We start from the raw sequence: 16,249 nt of genomic DNA on the forward strand, positions 1-16,249 counted from the left end.
ATTTGTTTGACTTTTAAATGTGATTTCACTTTTTAAATGTTAATCAAAACATTTGAATTATTAACATTGATGCGGTCTAAAAGTGAATCATTGAAAGAGTTATTCGATGGACATGTTACCCTAGGTAAGGATTTTTTTAAATGGTAAACACAACCACTACAGAGAAACACATCCTATAGCTAAACAAATGACTGAAAAAACAACCCCACAAAGGTTAATAATGTCTAGCAGAAACTGCTTATATTTGACATATTCTTGCATTAGGAGGAACCCAGGGCCAATCACACCAGCATATGGTCTCAAAAGGGGTCTGACAATGCAGTCAGGTAAAGCGTGGACAGCCTTCCAAAGAAATGCCACCTAAAACTATTGACTGTCTGCCAAACCGGACATACTGCAGGCGGCAGAACATTCTCCGTGGCGTCTCCAGGCTCTGTCACATCTGTCACTTGAGTACCGTACACATCTGTGTGGTAACCTTTGTTTACTCTCTGCAGGTCGGTCACTAGGTCCCCCCAAGTATTAATGGGACTTTTGCTCACTATTCTTGTCGTTTTGTATGTCTTCCATTTCCTGATAATTGCTCCCACCAAGCTGCTTACTTGCCTGTTGCAGATTCAGTCTTCACAGCCTGGTGCAGGTCAGCAATTTTGTTTCTGGTGTCCTTGGACAGCTCTTTGGTCTTGGCCAGAGTGGAATTTGGAGTGTGACAGTTTGAGGTTGTGGACAGGTGCCATTGATACAGGTAACGAGTGAAAAACAGAAGGTCCTCTTACAGAAAAAGTTACAGGTCTGTGAGAGACAGGAATCTTGCTTGTTTGTAGGTGACCAAATACTCCACCATAATTTACCAATAAATTCTTTTTAAAAAATCAAACTATGTGATTTCCTGGATTTCCCCACTCATTTTGTTTCTCATAGTTGACGTTTACCTATGATGAAAATTGAAGGCCCCTCTCATCTTTTTAAGTGGGTGAACTTGCACAATTGGTGGCTGACTGAATCCCCCCCCACTGTACAAGACACGACCGACGTCAGCATGCGGAACCAACGCACAGTAACAACGTTTCTTCGGAAGCATTTCCCATCTGCGCTATCCTTAAACCTAGCCGCAGCTTGAAGCTTCCCTCTGCTGTTGTGTGGAGGTAAGGCGAAAATGTGGTCCTTTTTCGCCAGGGATCCAGTCAAAGACTTCGGATATGAAATTCTCCCAGACAGCCCAGAAAGGTCCGGGATTTGGAGTCTACATCGAGGAAAACGGAAGGTGAAAGCGGCTTGACTAATTTTTCGAGAACGAGTTAGCGTTAGCCCCACTGATGCGATGGTGGCCTCTACGAGACACGAATGAAAAATAAGGAAGAATTATAGCGTGCTGCGGGTTTTTAGATGCTATTTGTGTGATATAAGCCATGTGCCTCCCACTCTTGTTCTCAGGTTTTTGTTTTTTGTATATTCTTTTAAGCGGACCTTATTGTTTACACAGACAGTCGCGCATTTCTCGCCACGTCACCCAGTTTTAGCGGAATTAAAACATCTTTTTAATCTGTTAAATTAATATAATAACATCACACATTATGTTGACACGGATTTTTTCTGTGTCGTTTTTAATTAATACAACATAGTGTTAATTTATTGTCAGCAGTTGTGCGATGGTCATCCTTTCAGGAAACAGGATCAGCAGGCGCTCGCGCGTCAACTTCCTCGTCTTAACGTCATCTCGTTTTATGCTGTCATGTTTGACCAAAGAATGTACATAAAGTACCACGTGCGTGGCAGCTGTCAAGCGGATATGGCTTGCTAATAATTTGTTGAACTTGGCTGTCCGGACCTGTTGTCTCAGACCTCTGGAGAGCCCGTGTCCGTGTTCGTGTACGAGGTGTCCCAAGGAACAGAGCAGCAGACGCAGCTCGCCAAGGCGGCCTTCAAACGAATGAAGACTCTGCGGCATCCCAACATTCTGGCTTATGTGGACGGCCTGGAGGTATTCCCTTCAATGGCATGTTCTTGGTTGCTTTTGTTAAGGTGTTCTTTGCCTGTGTTTATCCGTGTACCATCTACTTTTTTCTTCTGCATGCAATGCACATGACTAGATGGAGGTGAGTGAGTGTGAGGAGGTTTGATTATTAGTGTAGTACCACACACACACACACACACACCTATCTAGATGTGATTTAGAGAAACCAATAAAAAGCCGGAAAGATGGTTATAAAAAAAACATTCTGCATAGACTACAATCCCCTTACATTAAAAGTTTTTCATGTCCACTTTATTAGTTTTCATATTGTACAATATTCCTTCTTTGTGTCTGTTGAAACCCAACATAGAGTATGAAACATTTACTGTATATGAGACCTGGACGGAGTATTTCTCCCTGGTGGCGTTCCAAACAGGAAGGACCTGCTCAAACCCCATAGACTTCTATTGAGACATGAACAGCCTTTACTCGATCTTTATATTTGCCAGGTTACATTCTTCTTCAGCCAAGAAGGTGAAACATAAAGAAATAAATGAACCGGACTGGAGGGGATGTGATTCAAGACCCACTCCAATGAAAACTGTGTTTTTAACATGTCAGGACGATGGAGGACATAAATAAATAAATTTAAGGTTAAAATTACATTTCTCAGTATTTCTTTATTCAAATCCCTTTTAATCTGCAGCAGACAATAAACACCTGTTTGAAAAGATTGTATTTGCTACGTAGAAAATACGGTGGGTGGGCCACAAGTTCTCTGCTGCTCCATTCTAATGGATCCACTTGTAGATTAATAGATTCTTATACGTTTTGGTTTTCCTTGTCTGAGCTAGTATCTGGCTCAAAACTGCACGGCTGGACAGCTCCAACATTGCTCACCATTCCTGTTGCATCTTTAATGTCAGGTTGGGGTTGTGAGGGTATGTTGGCTAGCGGAGAGAGTGTAAACAGAGAGCTTGGATGATCCTGTCCACAACTTAGAGGTGAATTTCTAATGAACAACTCCTGCGCTGCAGAAACCAAGGCCCACAACAAAGAGGATGAGAGCTCGGGGTTCACACAAACAGTAGGCAGGCGGATCACCAGAATGGGCGTAACAAAAGCTGCCGCCTTTGCAGAAGCACAACAGTTCTTTTAATCGGTTAAGGATCCATTGTCATGGTCCGACTGCATGGTATCATGTGCGCCAGGCGTAGGAGTCAGGGCCATACACGGTTGCAGCTCCCAGCTTCAATAGATACAGGGAGATGTCTTCACCCCAGCCTCACCTACTTGTGGTTGTTACACCAAGGGCCAGAACAAGAAATGTAGAAAAATATAAAAAAGAAAATTTTTAATTTGTTGAAAACCAAGAACGTGAAAACAAATATTTAAGAATTTTTAGTATCCGCTGTGTTGGTTTTTGCTGTCAATAGGAAGGTAGAGATTTGACGCCTGCAGCTCTGTGTTTTAAGATATATTTTTTCACCTATGTAAGATTAGTTTACTATTATCAATTATTCACAAGCTTCAATCTTGTTTTTAATCCACATTACTGAAGAAAAACCTCGACTCTAATATGGTGAATGTCTGGTAAATGTGTTTCCCAATTTCTCAGTGAGTAGTAAGTCGATTTTTTTTTTTCTTTGTGTTGGTTCTTACAGACAGATAAGAGCCTGTATCTGGTAACTGAGCAGGTCACGCCTCTAGCCGTCCACCTGAAGGCGCAGACAGAAAAAAGTGGTGTTGGGGAGCTGGAAGTGTCCTGGGGTCTGCACCAAATAGTGGTAAGAAAAAGACAACACACCATCAGAAATACATTCTAGCTCAGTTGTAATTTTGCAGTGATTCCTCCCCCTCGTTTCTTCACAGAAAGCACTGAGTTTTCTGGTGAATGACTGCCACCTGCTTCATAATAACATGGGCATATGGGCCATTTTTGTGGACCGGGCTGGGGAGTGGAAGCTTGGCGCTCTGGATCATGTGGCCCCTGAGCAGGGTGACCCCAGTGGGATCTCTCTACCAGAACCAAAATCTGTTTACCCAGACATGGAAAAATATGACCCACCAGAGATGTCCAACAACAGCGGAGAGAAGTGGTATGAGGGGCCATTAAAAATTGATGCAAAGTTCGGTTTTTCTGTGAAAATCTATGTACTGAAGTGCTTCTATTGTTTTGTGTCAGGGCAGGGGAGGTGTGGCGACTCGGTTGTCTGATTTGGGAAGTGTTTAACGGGCCTCTACCTCGCACTTCCTCCCTACGTTCACTGGGAAAGGTACAACCTTTAAGCAGTTTTTTCATTTCATTTAAAGGCAGGAATGAACTGGGAAGAGGGAAATCTGGGCTGCTGCTCCTCCGACCCAGTCCTGGATGAGTAGTAGAAGATGGTTGTTTTTCAGCCACTGTTTGACATCAAATTAGTCTGATCAGAGTTAGAAATTCAGATTCCACTATTAGCATAAGAATGTTTTATCTTTTTTTTTCTTTTTGGCTGCTCCCCTTCAGAGTTTTCCATCAAAGGAAATAAGGGGGGGGCATGGTGCAGAGGTAGAGGAGCCGACCTCTGGTTCGGTTCCTATGCACCACTGTGTTGAAGTGTCCTTGAGCAAGACACTGAACCCCACATCTGAACCCCATATTGCTCATGATGGTTATAGGTTGGTGCCAGTGTTTGGCAGCGGCACCGCCACGTGTGTGTGTGTGTGTGTGTGTGTGAATGCGTGATTGGGTCTGTGGCTGTAAAGCGCTTTGGGCCAGTAGACGGTAGTGAAGCGCTTTATAAATGTACAGTTTACCATTCACCTAAAAGTTAATCACATGAATGTCAAAAGACAAGGGGATATAGGAAAAGAAAAATATTTCATTTATCTTAAATCTCCATGGAAATGTTATTCATGCACTGGATGTTTTTGTGAGCCACTGTGAAAGAATTAACTTTGGGATATAACTTGTGTGTGCTCCCTCAGATCCCTAAGTCACTGGTTCCTCACTACTGTGAGTTGGTTGGAGCCAATCCCCGTGCCCGACCAAACCCAGCCCGCTTTCTCCAGAACTGTAGAGCCCCCGGTGGGTTTCTGAGTAACAGCTTTGTGGAGAGCAACCTTTTTCTGGAAGAGATCCAGGTTTGAAAACTCTCATCTGAAGCTTGATTACGTAGAAACATGTGGCGCATTAGGATAAACGTGGTTTTTGTGTTTGAAACAAATTGTACAACTACAGCTGATGCTGCAGTGAAATTAAAAAGGTGTAAATCATTCCTTTGTAGATCAAAGAGCCAGCTGAAAAGCAGCAGTTCTTCCAGGAGCTCAGCGATAATCTGGACTCCTTCCCTGAAGATTTCTGCAAACATAAAGTTCTTCCTCAGCTGCTCACCGCCTTTGAGTTTGGCAACGCAGGCGCAGTCATTCTCACGCCGCTCTTCAAGGTGAATGTTTGTTTCTAATGACACCAATACGGAAGCAGATTATAGGTTCATTTCTAGAACAAATTCGATAAAAAATCGCATTTTCTTGTCTTCCCGTCAGGTGGGAAAGTTCCTGTCTGCAGACGAGTATCAGCAAAAGATCATTCCTGTCATCGTGAAAATGTTTTCCTCCACCGACCGAGCCATGAGGATACGACTTCTGCAGCAGGTTGGACTACATGCAGGACTTGCTAACGGCTGTTTTCCTGTTCTTTAGCACCAACATTGTTTAAAACACTTTGACAAACATGAATTTTCCCTGGTCTTTGATCCAGATGGAGCAGTTCATTCAGTATCTCAACGAGGCAGCAGTTAACTCCCAAATATTCCCTCATGTTGTTCACGGCTTCACAGACACCAATCCTGCCATCCGGGAGCAGACTGTAAAGGTCGGTCGCCAGTGTTCAGCACATATTAGAGAGGGGTTTAAACATGTCGGCCTCCGTGTAACCGCCATTACTTCCTGTTGTTTCTACAGTCTATGCTGCTGTTGGCTCCCAAACTCAATGAGACAAACCTAAACCAAGAGCTGATGCGTCAATTTGCACGGCTGCAGGCCAGAGACGAGCAAGGCCCCATACGCTGCAACACAACCGTCTGTCTGGGGAAAATCGCCTCCTACCTCAATGCCGGGGTAAAGCGCTGGTCCTTATGTTTTAATGTACTTAGGAAAACCAAATCTTCATGAAGAGTTTTCCTTTTGTATTTTTTCACAGACTCGACAGCGTATTCTGATTTCTGCCTTTTCTCGAGCGACTAAAGACCCGTTTCCCGCTTCCCGTGCTGCTGGCGTCCTGGGCTTTGCCGCTACACACAACTACTACAGCATAACGGAGATCGCTGGCCGAATCCTGCCCACCCTCTGCACCGTCACTGTTGACCCTGACAAGAACGTCAGGGATCAGGTACGGGAAAGGCGCGAGCACATCCAAGGCAAGACAAGACCGTCTCTAACTGATAAACCACTAGATGTAGAAAAGATTAGAGACATTTTATTATCACTTGAATAAATGTTTTTTTTTGTTTTTATCAAAGTCTGACCTCTTGTCCAATCTCTCTTGGGTTTAGACATTTAAAGCCATCAAGAGTTTCCTTTCCAAACTAGAGATGGTGTCAGAAGATCCAGCCAAGCTGTCTGAAATTGGTACGTATCAAACTTCAATAAGCTGCAGTCCGTCAAAGAACATTTGACTACAAATGAATTATGTTTTTAAGGCTGCATTACTCAAGAAAAGGAACACTTTTTTTCATTGATCAAACCAGTTTTAAAGGTTACCAGAATGGTAGTTTAAATGCCAGATAAGTATATAAATTTACCTGAAAATAGGAGAAGTCTTGTGACTTTTTTCAAATTGACCGTTGTGAATGCGAGTCTTATTTTATGTCAAATTATGTTTTTGAAAAAAAACTACATTGTTTGTGTCAATTGTTTAAATGTTTTTAATCTAATTTTCACAGCCTTGTGGCTGCAGTTTATCTGGACTAGTGATTAGAGGATCTCAAAACATTGATATCATTTGTGATAAACGGTTTGAAAATGTCACAATACCTCCTACTTTTCTTTATCAAAAGGTCAATGAGATGTTAGCAATATGGATCCAGATTTTGGAAAACTTGGTTGGAGCATCTGTTTGACTGGAATAACTTTGTCCATTAGCTCCGTTATCGTCATCTTTATGTCCTTTTTAGCAAAATATCTTTATTTCTGTATTTTGCTCCCTCCAGAGGTTTTGTGACCACAGGAATTGTGTGAAGTGCTGTTCCTTTTCTGGCTCAGATAAAAAAAAAAAAACCCTTTAGGTTTTCTTCTGGTCGCTCGTGATTTTCTGTTTAGCATAAGATTGTTAATTTTATTCTAAATATTTTTAACACGGCTCTGTCTGTCCTTCAGAAAAGGACGTTGAGTCCAGCGCTCAGCCTGCGGGGGCGTCATCAAGCTGGGCCGGGTGGGCAGTGACCGGCGTGTCGTCGCTTACATCAAAGTTGATTCGAAATGCCCCGGTGACAGAGGGGGGTGCCACACCCGAGGGCAGCGAGACGGCTAACAACACCGCTTCGTCTTGCGGCGCCATCGGAGCTCCAGCGCCCGGTGAGGGAGACATCCACGTCGCTCAGCTGTGTTTGTGGACGCTCACTTTAAATTCTAACTGAAGAAAAACAACACCTGAGGGCTTCTCCTTGTTTATGTCATATTCAGGCTCAGAAGATAAAAGCCCTGAGCCCTCTGAGGCTCCTCCAGCTGCCTCCACTCACGCCAGCCGCACCATTGAGGTCACCGACGATAAAGAAGAGCCAGTTGGAGACCGATGGGATGATGAAGAAGACTGGGGAAGTTTGGAGGTGGACTGATGTTCTTAACATGTTTGGTCAAATGATTATCTTCCATAACAGCTTCTTAAAAGGTTGCTTCTTTATTTGAAGGAGCCAGGAAAAACCCCTGCTGATGACTGGAACACTGACTGGACGGGAATGTCGTCATCCAAAAAGAAGGCCAGTGACAGAGGAGTATGTTTGTTTGTTCTTTTTATAAGTATATGCCCCCTTTTGGACTCATGACAGTGAACTAAACCAAATGTGACTTTTTTCACATAGGTGAGTCGTTCATCCACATCCATGGCTGTGAAGAAGCAAAGCTCTGATTGGAGCAGCTCTGGCTGGGATGCAGATGACAGCTGGTCCAATGAGAAAGAAGGCCAGGGTCAGAGCTCTGCAGGCGAGGAAGGCTGGGGCAACGACTGGGGGGAGGAGGAGGCAGACACCGCTAAAAGGCCTCTGCCTGAGGGAGTACGCTTGGCCAGCGAGTACAACTGGGACACCAGCAGTACGGGGAAAGGCTCCTTCCAGAATGATCTGTTTGCAAGCGTGTCCCAGAGAAACAACGCCGCCGGCACGGTGAGAGCTCAATGAGTCGAGTTCAGAATGAAATCTCTTGAGTCCTGAGCTCCGTTCACACTGAACACGGTTAGGGCAGCACAAGCGGCCACTTTCAATGTTAAGTCAATGACAGGCGCGTTTTGAGCGTTAGGCGCGGCGGTTTAGTGGCAGCACATTTCAGACGTTGAAGCAATATAGAGTTCAAACATCTGAACTTTGGCAAAGAATGTCATGGACTTGACGTATCATCAGCGGGTGGAGTCAACAATAAAGTCCATAATTGGCTATATATATTTTTTTTTGTATGACGACTATAATAAAAAAGGACTTGAATTTTATTATATTTGTTGTGACTAATGCGGGACACCAAGTCCTCAAACGGTGTCACAGTAAGACAGAAGTACCGCTGAAAACGGCCGTCATCCAGACGCAGCTCCTGCAGGAAGTGGTGAAGCTCACCACACTGAGAGATGTACAGTCGATGCTTCCATGTGGCCATGAGGCGAAAAACCTTTGACTGTAGCTTCAGCCTCATGCACCAGGAGCAGCAAGTTTATGAACACAAAGTTGGACAAACACTGAGAAGCAATTTTCAAGCATTGCAAAAGAGAAGCAGGTGACGCAAATTTGACACGCAGATTGCGTTCAGTGTGATCGCAGCATTAGAAAATGGAGGGTTAAGGGTTTTAGATATATGCGGTTCGCCTGATAAAATCTATTTAGGCTTTCTTTTTAAATTAGTTTTTTTTTAACTACACACACAGTGACCTCATTATTAGTTGCATAGAAAAAAGTTTATGAATCTAGTTGTTTAGACATTAGGGAAAGTATTTGTGTCAGCACAATGTTTGTTGTAGCCCAATTAAAGTGTATGAACTTTGTTTTGGTTCATACAAAACAAAGTTTTGTATTTGGGTGGCAGTCGAGGGCGGGTGCCTCGGCGGCCCAAACCCCGATCATGGAACCTGGCTTTTGGGACATGGAATGTCACCTCTCTGGGAGGGAAGGAGCCTGAGCTGGTGCGAGAGGTTGAGAGATACCGTCTAGATATAGTCGGGCTCACCTCCACACATAGCCTGGGCTCTGAAACTCAGTCCTTAGAGAGGGGTTGGACTCTCTACCACTCTGGAGTTGCCCAAGGTGAGAGGCGGCGGGCTGGCGTAGGCTTACTCGTGAGCCCCCAGCTCAGCCGCCAAGTGTTGGAGTTCACCCCGGTGGACGAGAGGGTCATGTCCCTCCGCCTCCGGGTGGGGGACAGGTCTCTAACTGTGGTTTCGGCTTACGGGCCGAACAGCAGTTCGGAGTACCAGGCCTTCTTGGTGTCTCTCGAAGGGGTACTGGAAAGTGCCCCAACGGGGGACTCCATTGTCTTCCTGGGGGACTTCAATGCCCACGTGGGCAATGACAGTGGCACCTGGAGGGGTGTGATTGGTAGGAACGCCCCCCCTGATCTGAACCCGAGTGGTGTTTTGTTATTGGACTTCTGTGCTCGTCATAGTTTGTCCATAACGAACACCATGTTCGAGCACAAGGGTGTCCATCAGTACACCTGGCATCAGGACGCCCTAGGCAGGAGGTCGATGATCGACTTTGTAGTTGTTTCAGGTGACCTTCGGCCCTGTGTCTTGGACACTCGGGTGAAGAGAGGGGCGGAGCTGTCCACCGATCACTACCTGGTGGTGAGTTGGATTCGCTGGCGGGGAAAGAGGCCGGAAAGACTTGGAAGACCCAAACGTACTGTGAGGGTCTGCTGGGAACGTCTGGCTGAGCCCTCCGTCAGGGAAGTCTTTAACTCCCACATCCGGGAGAACTTCAAACAGGTACCGGGGGAGGTTGGGGACATTGAGTCCGAGTGGACCATGTTTTCCACCTCCATTGTCTCTGCTGCTGCTCGGAGTTGTGGTCGCAAGGTCTCTGGTGCCTGTCGCGGCGGTAACCCCAGAACCCGGTGGTGGACACCGGAAGTAAGGGATGCCGTCAAGCTGAAGAAGGAGTCCTACCAGGCCTGGCTGGCCTGCGGGACTCCAGAGGCAGCTGACAGGTACCGGCAGTCTAAGCGAGCTGCGGCCCGGACTGTTGCGGAGGCGAAAACTCGGTCCTGGGAGGAGTTCGGTGAGGCCATGGAGAAGGACTATCGGTTGGCCTCGAAGAAATTCTGGCAAACCATCCGGCGACTCAGGAGGGGAAAGCAGTTCTCCACAGGCACCGTTTTCAGTGCAGGTGGGGAGCTGTTGACTTCGACTGGGGACATTGTCGGGCGGTGGAAGGAGTACTTCGAGGATCTCCTCAATCCCACTGACACGCCTTCTTTTGAAGAAGTGGAGAGTGAGGATTTTGGGGTGGGGCTGTCCATTACCCGGGCTGAAGTCACTGAGGTAGTCAACGAGCTCCTCGGTGGCAAGGCCCCGGGGGTGGATGAAGTCCGCCCTGAGCACCTCAAGTCTCTGGATGCTGTGGGAGTGTCTTGGCTGACACGTCTCTGCAGCATCGCGTGGCGGTTGGGAACCGTACCACTGGACTGGCAGACAGGGGTGGTGGTTCCCCTCTTTAAGAAGGGGGACCGGAGGGTGTGTTCCAACCATAGGGGAATTACACTCCTCAGCCTCCCTGGGAAAGTCTATGCCAGGGTACTGGAGAGGAGAGTCCGTCCGATAGTCGAACCTCGGATTCAGGAACAACAGTGCGGTTTCCGTCCTGGTCGTGGAACAGTGGACCAGCTCTACACCCTATCTAGGGTGCTGGAGGGTTTGTGGGAGTTCGCTCATCCAGTCCATATGTGTTTTGTGGATTTGGAGAAGGCGTTCGACCGCGTCCCCCGTGGCATCCTGTGGGGGGTGCTCTGGGAGTATGGGGTCCGGGGAGCCTTACTGAGGGCTGTCCGGTCTCTGTATGACCGGAGTAGGAGCTTGGTCCGCATAGCCGGCAGTAAGTCAGACCTGTTCCCGGTCCACGTTGGACTCCGGCAGGGCTGCCCTCTATCACCGGTTCTGTTCATAGTTTTTATGGACAGAATTTCTAGGCGCAGCCAGGGGCCGGAAGGGATCTGGTTTGGGGACCACAGGATTTCCTCTCTGCTTTTTGCAGATGATGTTGTCCTGTTGGCTTCATCGAACCGGGACCTCCAGCGTGCATTGGGGCGGTTTGCGGCAGAGTGTGAAGCGGCTGGGATGAGGGTCAGCACCGCTAAATCTGAGGCCATGGTCCTTGACCGGAGAAAGGTAGTTTGCCATCTCTCGGTCGGTGGAGTGTCCCTGCCCCAGGTGGAGGAGTTTAAATACCTTGGGGTCTTGTTCACGAGTGAGGGAAGATCGGAGCGCGAGATTGACAGGCGGATCGGAGCAGCGTCCGTAGTTATGCGGTCGCTCTATCGGTCCGTCGTGGTGAAGAGAGAGCTGAGCCGAAAAGCAAAGCTCTCAATTTACCGGTCGATCTACGTTCCAGTACTCACCTATGGTCATGAGCTATGGGTCATGACCGAAAGAACAAGGTCCCGAATACAAGCGGCTGAAATGAGCTTCCTCCGCAGGGTGGCTGGGCGCTCCCTTAGAGATAGGGTGAGTAGCTCGGTCACCCGCGGAGAGCTCGGAGTAGAACCGCTTCTCCTCCACATCGAAAGGAGCCAGTTGAGGTGGCTCGGGCATCTAGTTCGGATGCCTCCTGGACGCCTCCCTGGAGAGGTGTTCCGGGCATGTCCCACTGGGCGGAGGCCCCGGGGAAGACCCAGGACACGCTGGAGAGACTACGTCTCTCGGCTGGCCTGGGAACGTCTCGGGGTTCCCCCAGAGGAGCTGGAGGAAGTGGCTGGGGTGAGGGAAGTCTGGGCATCTCTGCTCAGTCTGCTGCCCCCGCGACCCGGTCCCGGATAAGCGGAGGAAGATGGATGGATGGATGGATGGATGGATGGAACTTTGTTTTTATATCTTTCTTTACTGTTCATCTTTTGACAGGGTGGAGATGGTTGGGGTGCCGAGACAGCCGGAGACTGGGGAGCCGATGAGAGCTGGGAGTCGGTGGAAGGAGGCCAGAGTAAGTCTATGTAAAAAAATCATTCAGCCATCTCTCCAATAAACTAAGCTCACAAAGTAAATGTCATTCTGTGCAATTACTGATCAAAAAGAGGAAAAACACTCTTTGTATAAATGAGTTTTGAATGTGGAAGCCAGAAACATATTTATGTGCATTTACGTAGACTTTTTATGAAAGTGGGGGCTTGAAGGCGCGTTTCTGAGCCCGTTATGGATGTAGTATTATATCTGGGTTTTTCTTTTCTTATGTATTTTTTGGTTCCTTTGACTTAAACTACATAGACAAAGTACTTTATATTAAAGCAAACGGCTGATAAAGTAAATGCCAACATTAGTAATCAGACCTCAATGTTGTCTATTATTTGCATCTTTTTAATTGCAACTTCCGGTTTAAAAAAAACACTTTATTTTTTAAATGTACTTCTTCTTAAGAGATTGGGAAGCTTATAGTCAGTAATTGAGTGTTTTCCGGTAAATGTTATTTTTGGTAGGGATCCACATTGTTCCTAATAGATCCCTGGCAATGAGGAACTTATGGTTTACAGTTGTGTCCAATATTCAATAAATGCTCTGAATGCTTTCAGATCTATATATATGAAAACTTTAGAGTGAGACTTGTTCCTCTGAGATGCTTTGCTGTATGTTAAAAAGCTCATAGAACAATGCTTTTGTCCAGTAAAAGAAAAGTTGTACATTTCTAATAAACAAAAAGGAAATGTAGTCTTTGTGTTACTTTAAACACTATATCTGTAGCGACTCTACTATCTGAATCTACTATGGGCTGCCTGAATGTACATTTTTGACATTAAAACTGTTTTTTCTTTTTTGTTTTGCAAAATGTGGTCAACTTCCTAATATTTATATATTGATCCTGGTTCCATTTATCAAAGCAAAAATCGCTGAAATATCCAAGGAGGCTGAATAATTTCATAGAAACTCTTGACTTTCTCTGCAACTTTGATAACTGTAGCGGCAACAAAACTATTTTCTGAGCTCCTTTAGGTTTGCTTTGAAATGAATTTGATAAGAGTGAAATGTCTGTTTACTGTTTTGTTTTTATCATGCAGGTCTTAGTAAGGCAGAGTTGTCCAAAAAGAAACGTGAGGAGAGGAGAAAAGAGCTGGAGGCAAAGCGAGCGGAGCGGAAAGCGGCCAAAGGTCCTCTGAAACTGGGAGCACGCAAGCTGGACTGATGTAGGCTGAAGAAAGGAACACGGACTGCAGGCACCCTACAAACTGAATGTCCACACGCAGAGGGACAGAGCAGCAGGGAAAACCGTGAATGTCATCCTTTGACAAGGATCTCTGTTTTGACTGATGAAGATAAAGGCACAAACAGGAAATCCTTGAAGCAAAGCAAAACGGTTATTTAACCTTTTTTTTTTTTTATCAACCAAACTGGCTGTTGTACAGTAACTGTATATACCCTTTTCCTCCTGTCTTAATGAAGTAACACTTTTTTAAAAAAAAGATGAATATATATAAAAGAATTCTGATCATTTTCAGTAGATTCTGTTTGCACACACTGTGGATGTGAAATGTCCAAATCAGCCATTTTGAAAGGAATCCATGCATGCCCTGCAAAAGACAAAGTGTAACCTTTACTTTGCACAAATTACACCATTTACTGAACTGACCATCTGGGCAATGACCCAACACTGCACATGGAACTAGCTGGTTCACCAAATCACTTCTAAAAGTTCCTTCCAGACTGGCTTTGTAGCCCCTGTGAGCTGCATATTTGTGGTTTGAGGTGGCCCCAGTGTTCTACTGTCTCGTTGCAGGTGTGTTTGTGCATCAGTCCCGGCCAGCAGAGGTCATTCAGAACTCAGAAAAAGATTCTCTCCATCATGGCTACGAAAAGAAATCCTTTTTACCATTTTCTTTGTGCCTTTTATTCATCCACACACATCTGCTGTGACAGGTGAAAGGACGCCAAAAGCTTCCAGGTGGAGCTTCAGACTTTTTAGCAGAACATTCAATGTGACTTTGGGATGTTTGCAATCGGGTGTCACTAAGAGGTGTGCTGTTGCTCATACAAAACACTCGATGGGGGGGCTGCAGCAGCTGAACCAAATACCAGCCACCCCTGCTGGAGATGCTTATGGAGACTGTCAGGTCAGCGCTTACGAGCTTTAATCCCCAGAGCAGGTGCAATGTTTGAGAGGTGTAGCATGTGAGCCATTTTAAAATAAAGCTAATAGAACTACATTTATTTTACCTTATACGGCTTTTTTGGGTGTCAGGTCTGGAGTAACCATAAATTATTCAATTGATCAGATTTTTAAAAAACTATTTGTAAAATGTGATCATGCCAGAGCTGCTCGTTATTACCTGTAATAAGTCATTCCAACGCAAACACTCCATTTATAGAAACTTAACCTTCATACCTTGAGCAGACCAAAACCAGATGACACGTTGGATTTGGCTGCTTCGGTTTTAGACCAACATTCGTTTTCTGCATCTTTGTTGAACCCATGGAAAATTCAACTTAAGTTATTCACATGACCTAGTGAAAAAAAATAAACTTCAGCATTATTTATGTTTTTAACATTATACCTTTTCATAAGAGAAGCATCACAGCATCCAATCCACAAATTGTAATTGCAATATAACTGAAAGTAAAATCTCCCTCCACTAAGGGGTCCATGCAAGATCCCTCCTGATGAGGTACAAATGATCTGCATGGTGAGGAATGAGCTCAGAATTAAACAGGGGAACTGATCAGTCACCTGAAGAGAGCTGGGAGCACAGTAACCAAGGTTACTATAGTAACAAGTAACATGGCATCGTGAATTGTAATACTGAAACGCTCCGAAGATCCCCCTGCTCAAGCCAGCACATGTCCCGGGAAAGTTTACCACAAAACCATCTGGATGATCCAGAATAGGATTGGGAGAATGTCATGTGGTCAGATGAAATGAAAATGGATCTGTTTGTGATAAACAACCGGGAAATAAAAAATAAAAAAAGTGCCACATAAGAATTCCAAGGTTCTGGAGTGACCCATTCAGTTTTTGGACCTCCATTCAACAGAGGATCAGTGGAAGGTGTGAAAGTCCATTGCAACTATGTTGTATGCAAACATTTTGTTTGACCAGTGTCACTGTCAACCAGGGTTATGGTGAACTTTAGTTTTAGATCAAATATTTCTTTTCTGCTCCGTTGTACAAAAAATTTAAAACAAATAAAATCCTAAAATGCAATTTCTAGGCTTGTTTTATGCATTCAGTCTCTCACAGTTGAAGTGGACAATGAAGAACATCACAAACCAAACTCTTTAACCCTTGTAGTAGTAGTAGTAGTAGTAGTCTTTTTTATTTTGGACTAGTGAAACAAATGTAAAATAACAGAATAAGACAAGAACGAGACAAAACTTACAAAAACAAGAAAAAGACAAGTAAATTATACAAAACAAAACAAAACAAAATGATATAAACACCAGTCCAAAAGGGAGTGAGAAGAAGAAAAATCTTATAAACTCTCACCCCCCTTTACCCTAAGCCCTTACTTTCCCACCATCAGAGTCCAGTGCCCTACCCAAGTGTATATGTACATATATACATGTAATTTTCATTTCCAAACAACATACAAATGAATAACAAAACGTATTGTCAAAGTATGCAGATTTATAAATGCTGACATTCTGTATTTTTTTGTATTTGCACATATTTATCCATGATCATCTTCCTGTATCTATATTTAAATTCTTTTATGTTTGGACATTGTTTCAAGCATTTACTGGTTCTGTTCCACAACTTCACTCCACAAATTGAAACACAGAATCTCTTTTTATTTGTACGTGCTTTATGTATGACAAATGTATCTTTTTCCCTAAAATTGTATTTTTCCTCTTTTGTAATAAATAACCTTTGGATATTTGTGGGTAATAAGTTGTTTTTGGCCTTGAATATTATTTGAGCGGTACAATAC

At 44.8% G+C, this 16,249-nt stretch overlaps 1 protein-coding gene across 1 annotated transcript; it reads left to right on the forward strand.

Annotated features, from left to right (window-relative positions):
- Positions 1–1,026: 1,026 nt before the first annotated feature.
- Positions 1,027–15,520, forward strand: scyl1 (SCY1 like pseudokinase 1). Its single transcript, XM_004073218.4, has 18 exons — positions 1,027–1,264; positions 1,841–1,981; positions 3,619–3,741; positions 3,827–4,053; positions 4,140–4,230; positions 4,922–5,077; positions 5,221–5,379; positions 5,480–5,587; positions 5,694–5,807; positions 5,897–6,052; positions 6,135–6,323; positions 6,487–6,562; positions 7,310–7,507; positions 7,616–7,758; positions 7,840–7,923; positions 8,011–8,310; positions 12,240–12,318; positions 13,385–15,520. Exons 1-18 carry the CDS (start codon positions 1,157–1,159, stop codon positions 13,507–13,509), a joined length of 2,577 nt encoding a protein of 858 aa, XP_004073266.1. The 5' UTR covers positions 1,027–1,156; the 3' UTR covers positions 13,510–15,520.
- The last annotated feature ends 729 nt before the right edge of the window (positions 15,521–16,249 follow it).

The sequence above is a fragment of the Oryzias latipes genome, chromosome 10, assembly GCF_002234675.1.
Source record: "Oryzias latipes chromosome 10, ASM223467v1".
Lineage (NCBI taxonomy): Eukaryota > Metazoa > Chordata > Actinopteri > Beloniformes > Adrianichthyidae > Oryzias > Oryzias latipes.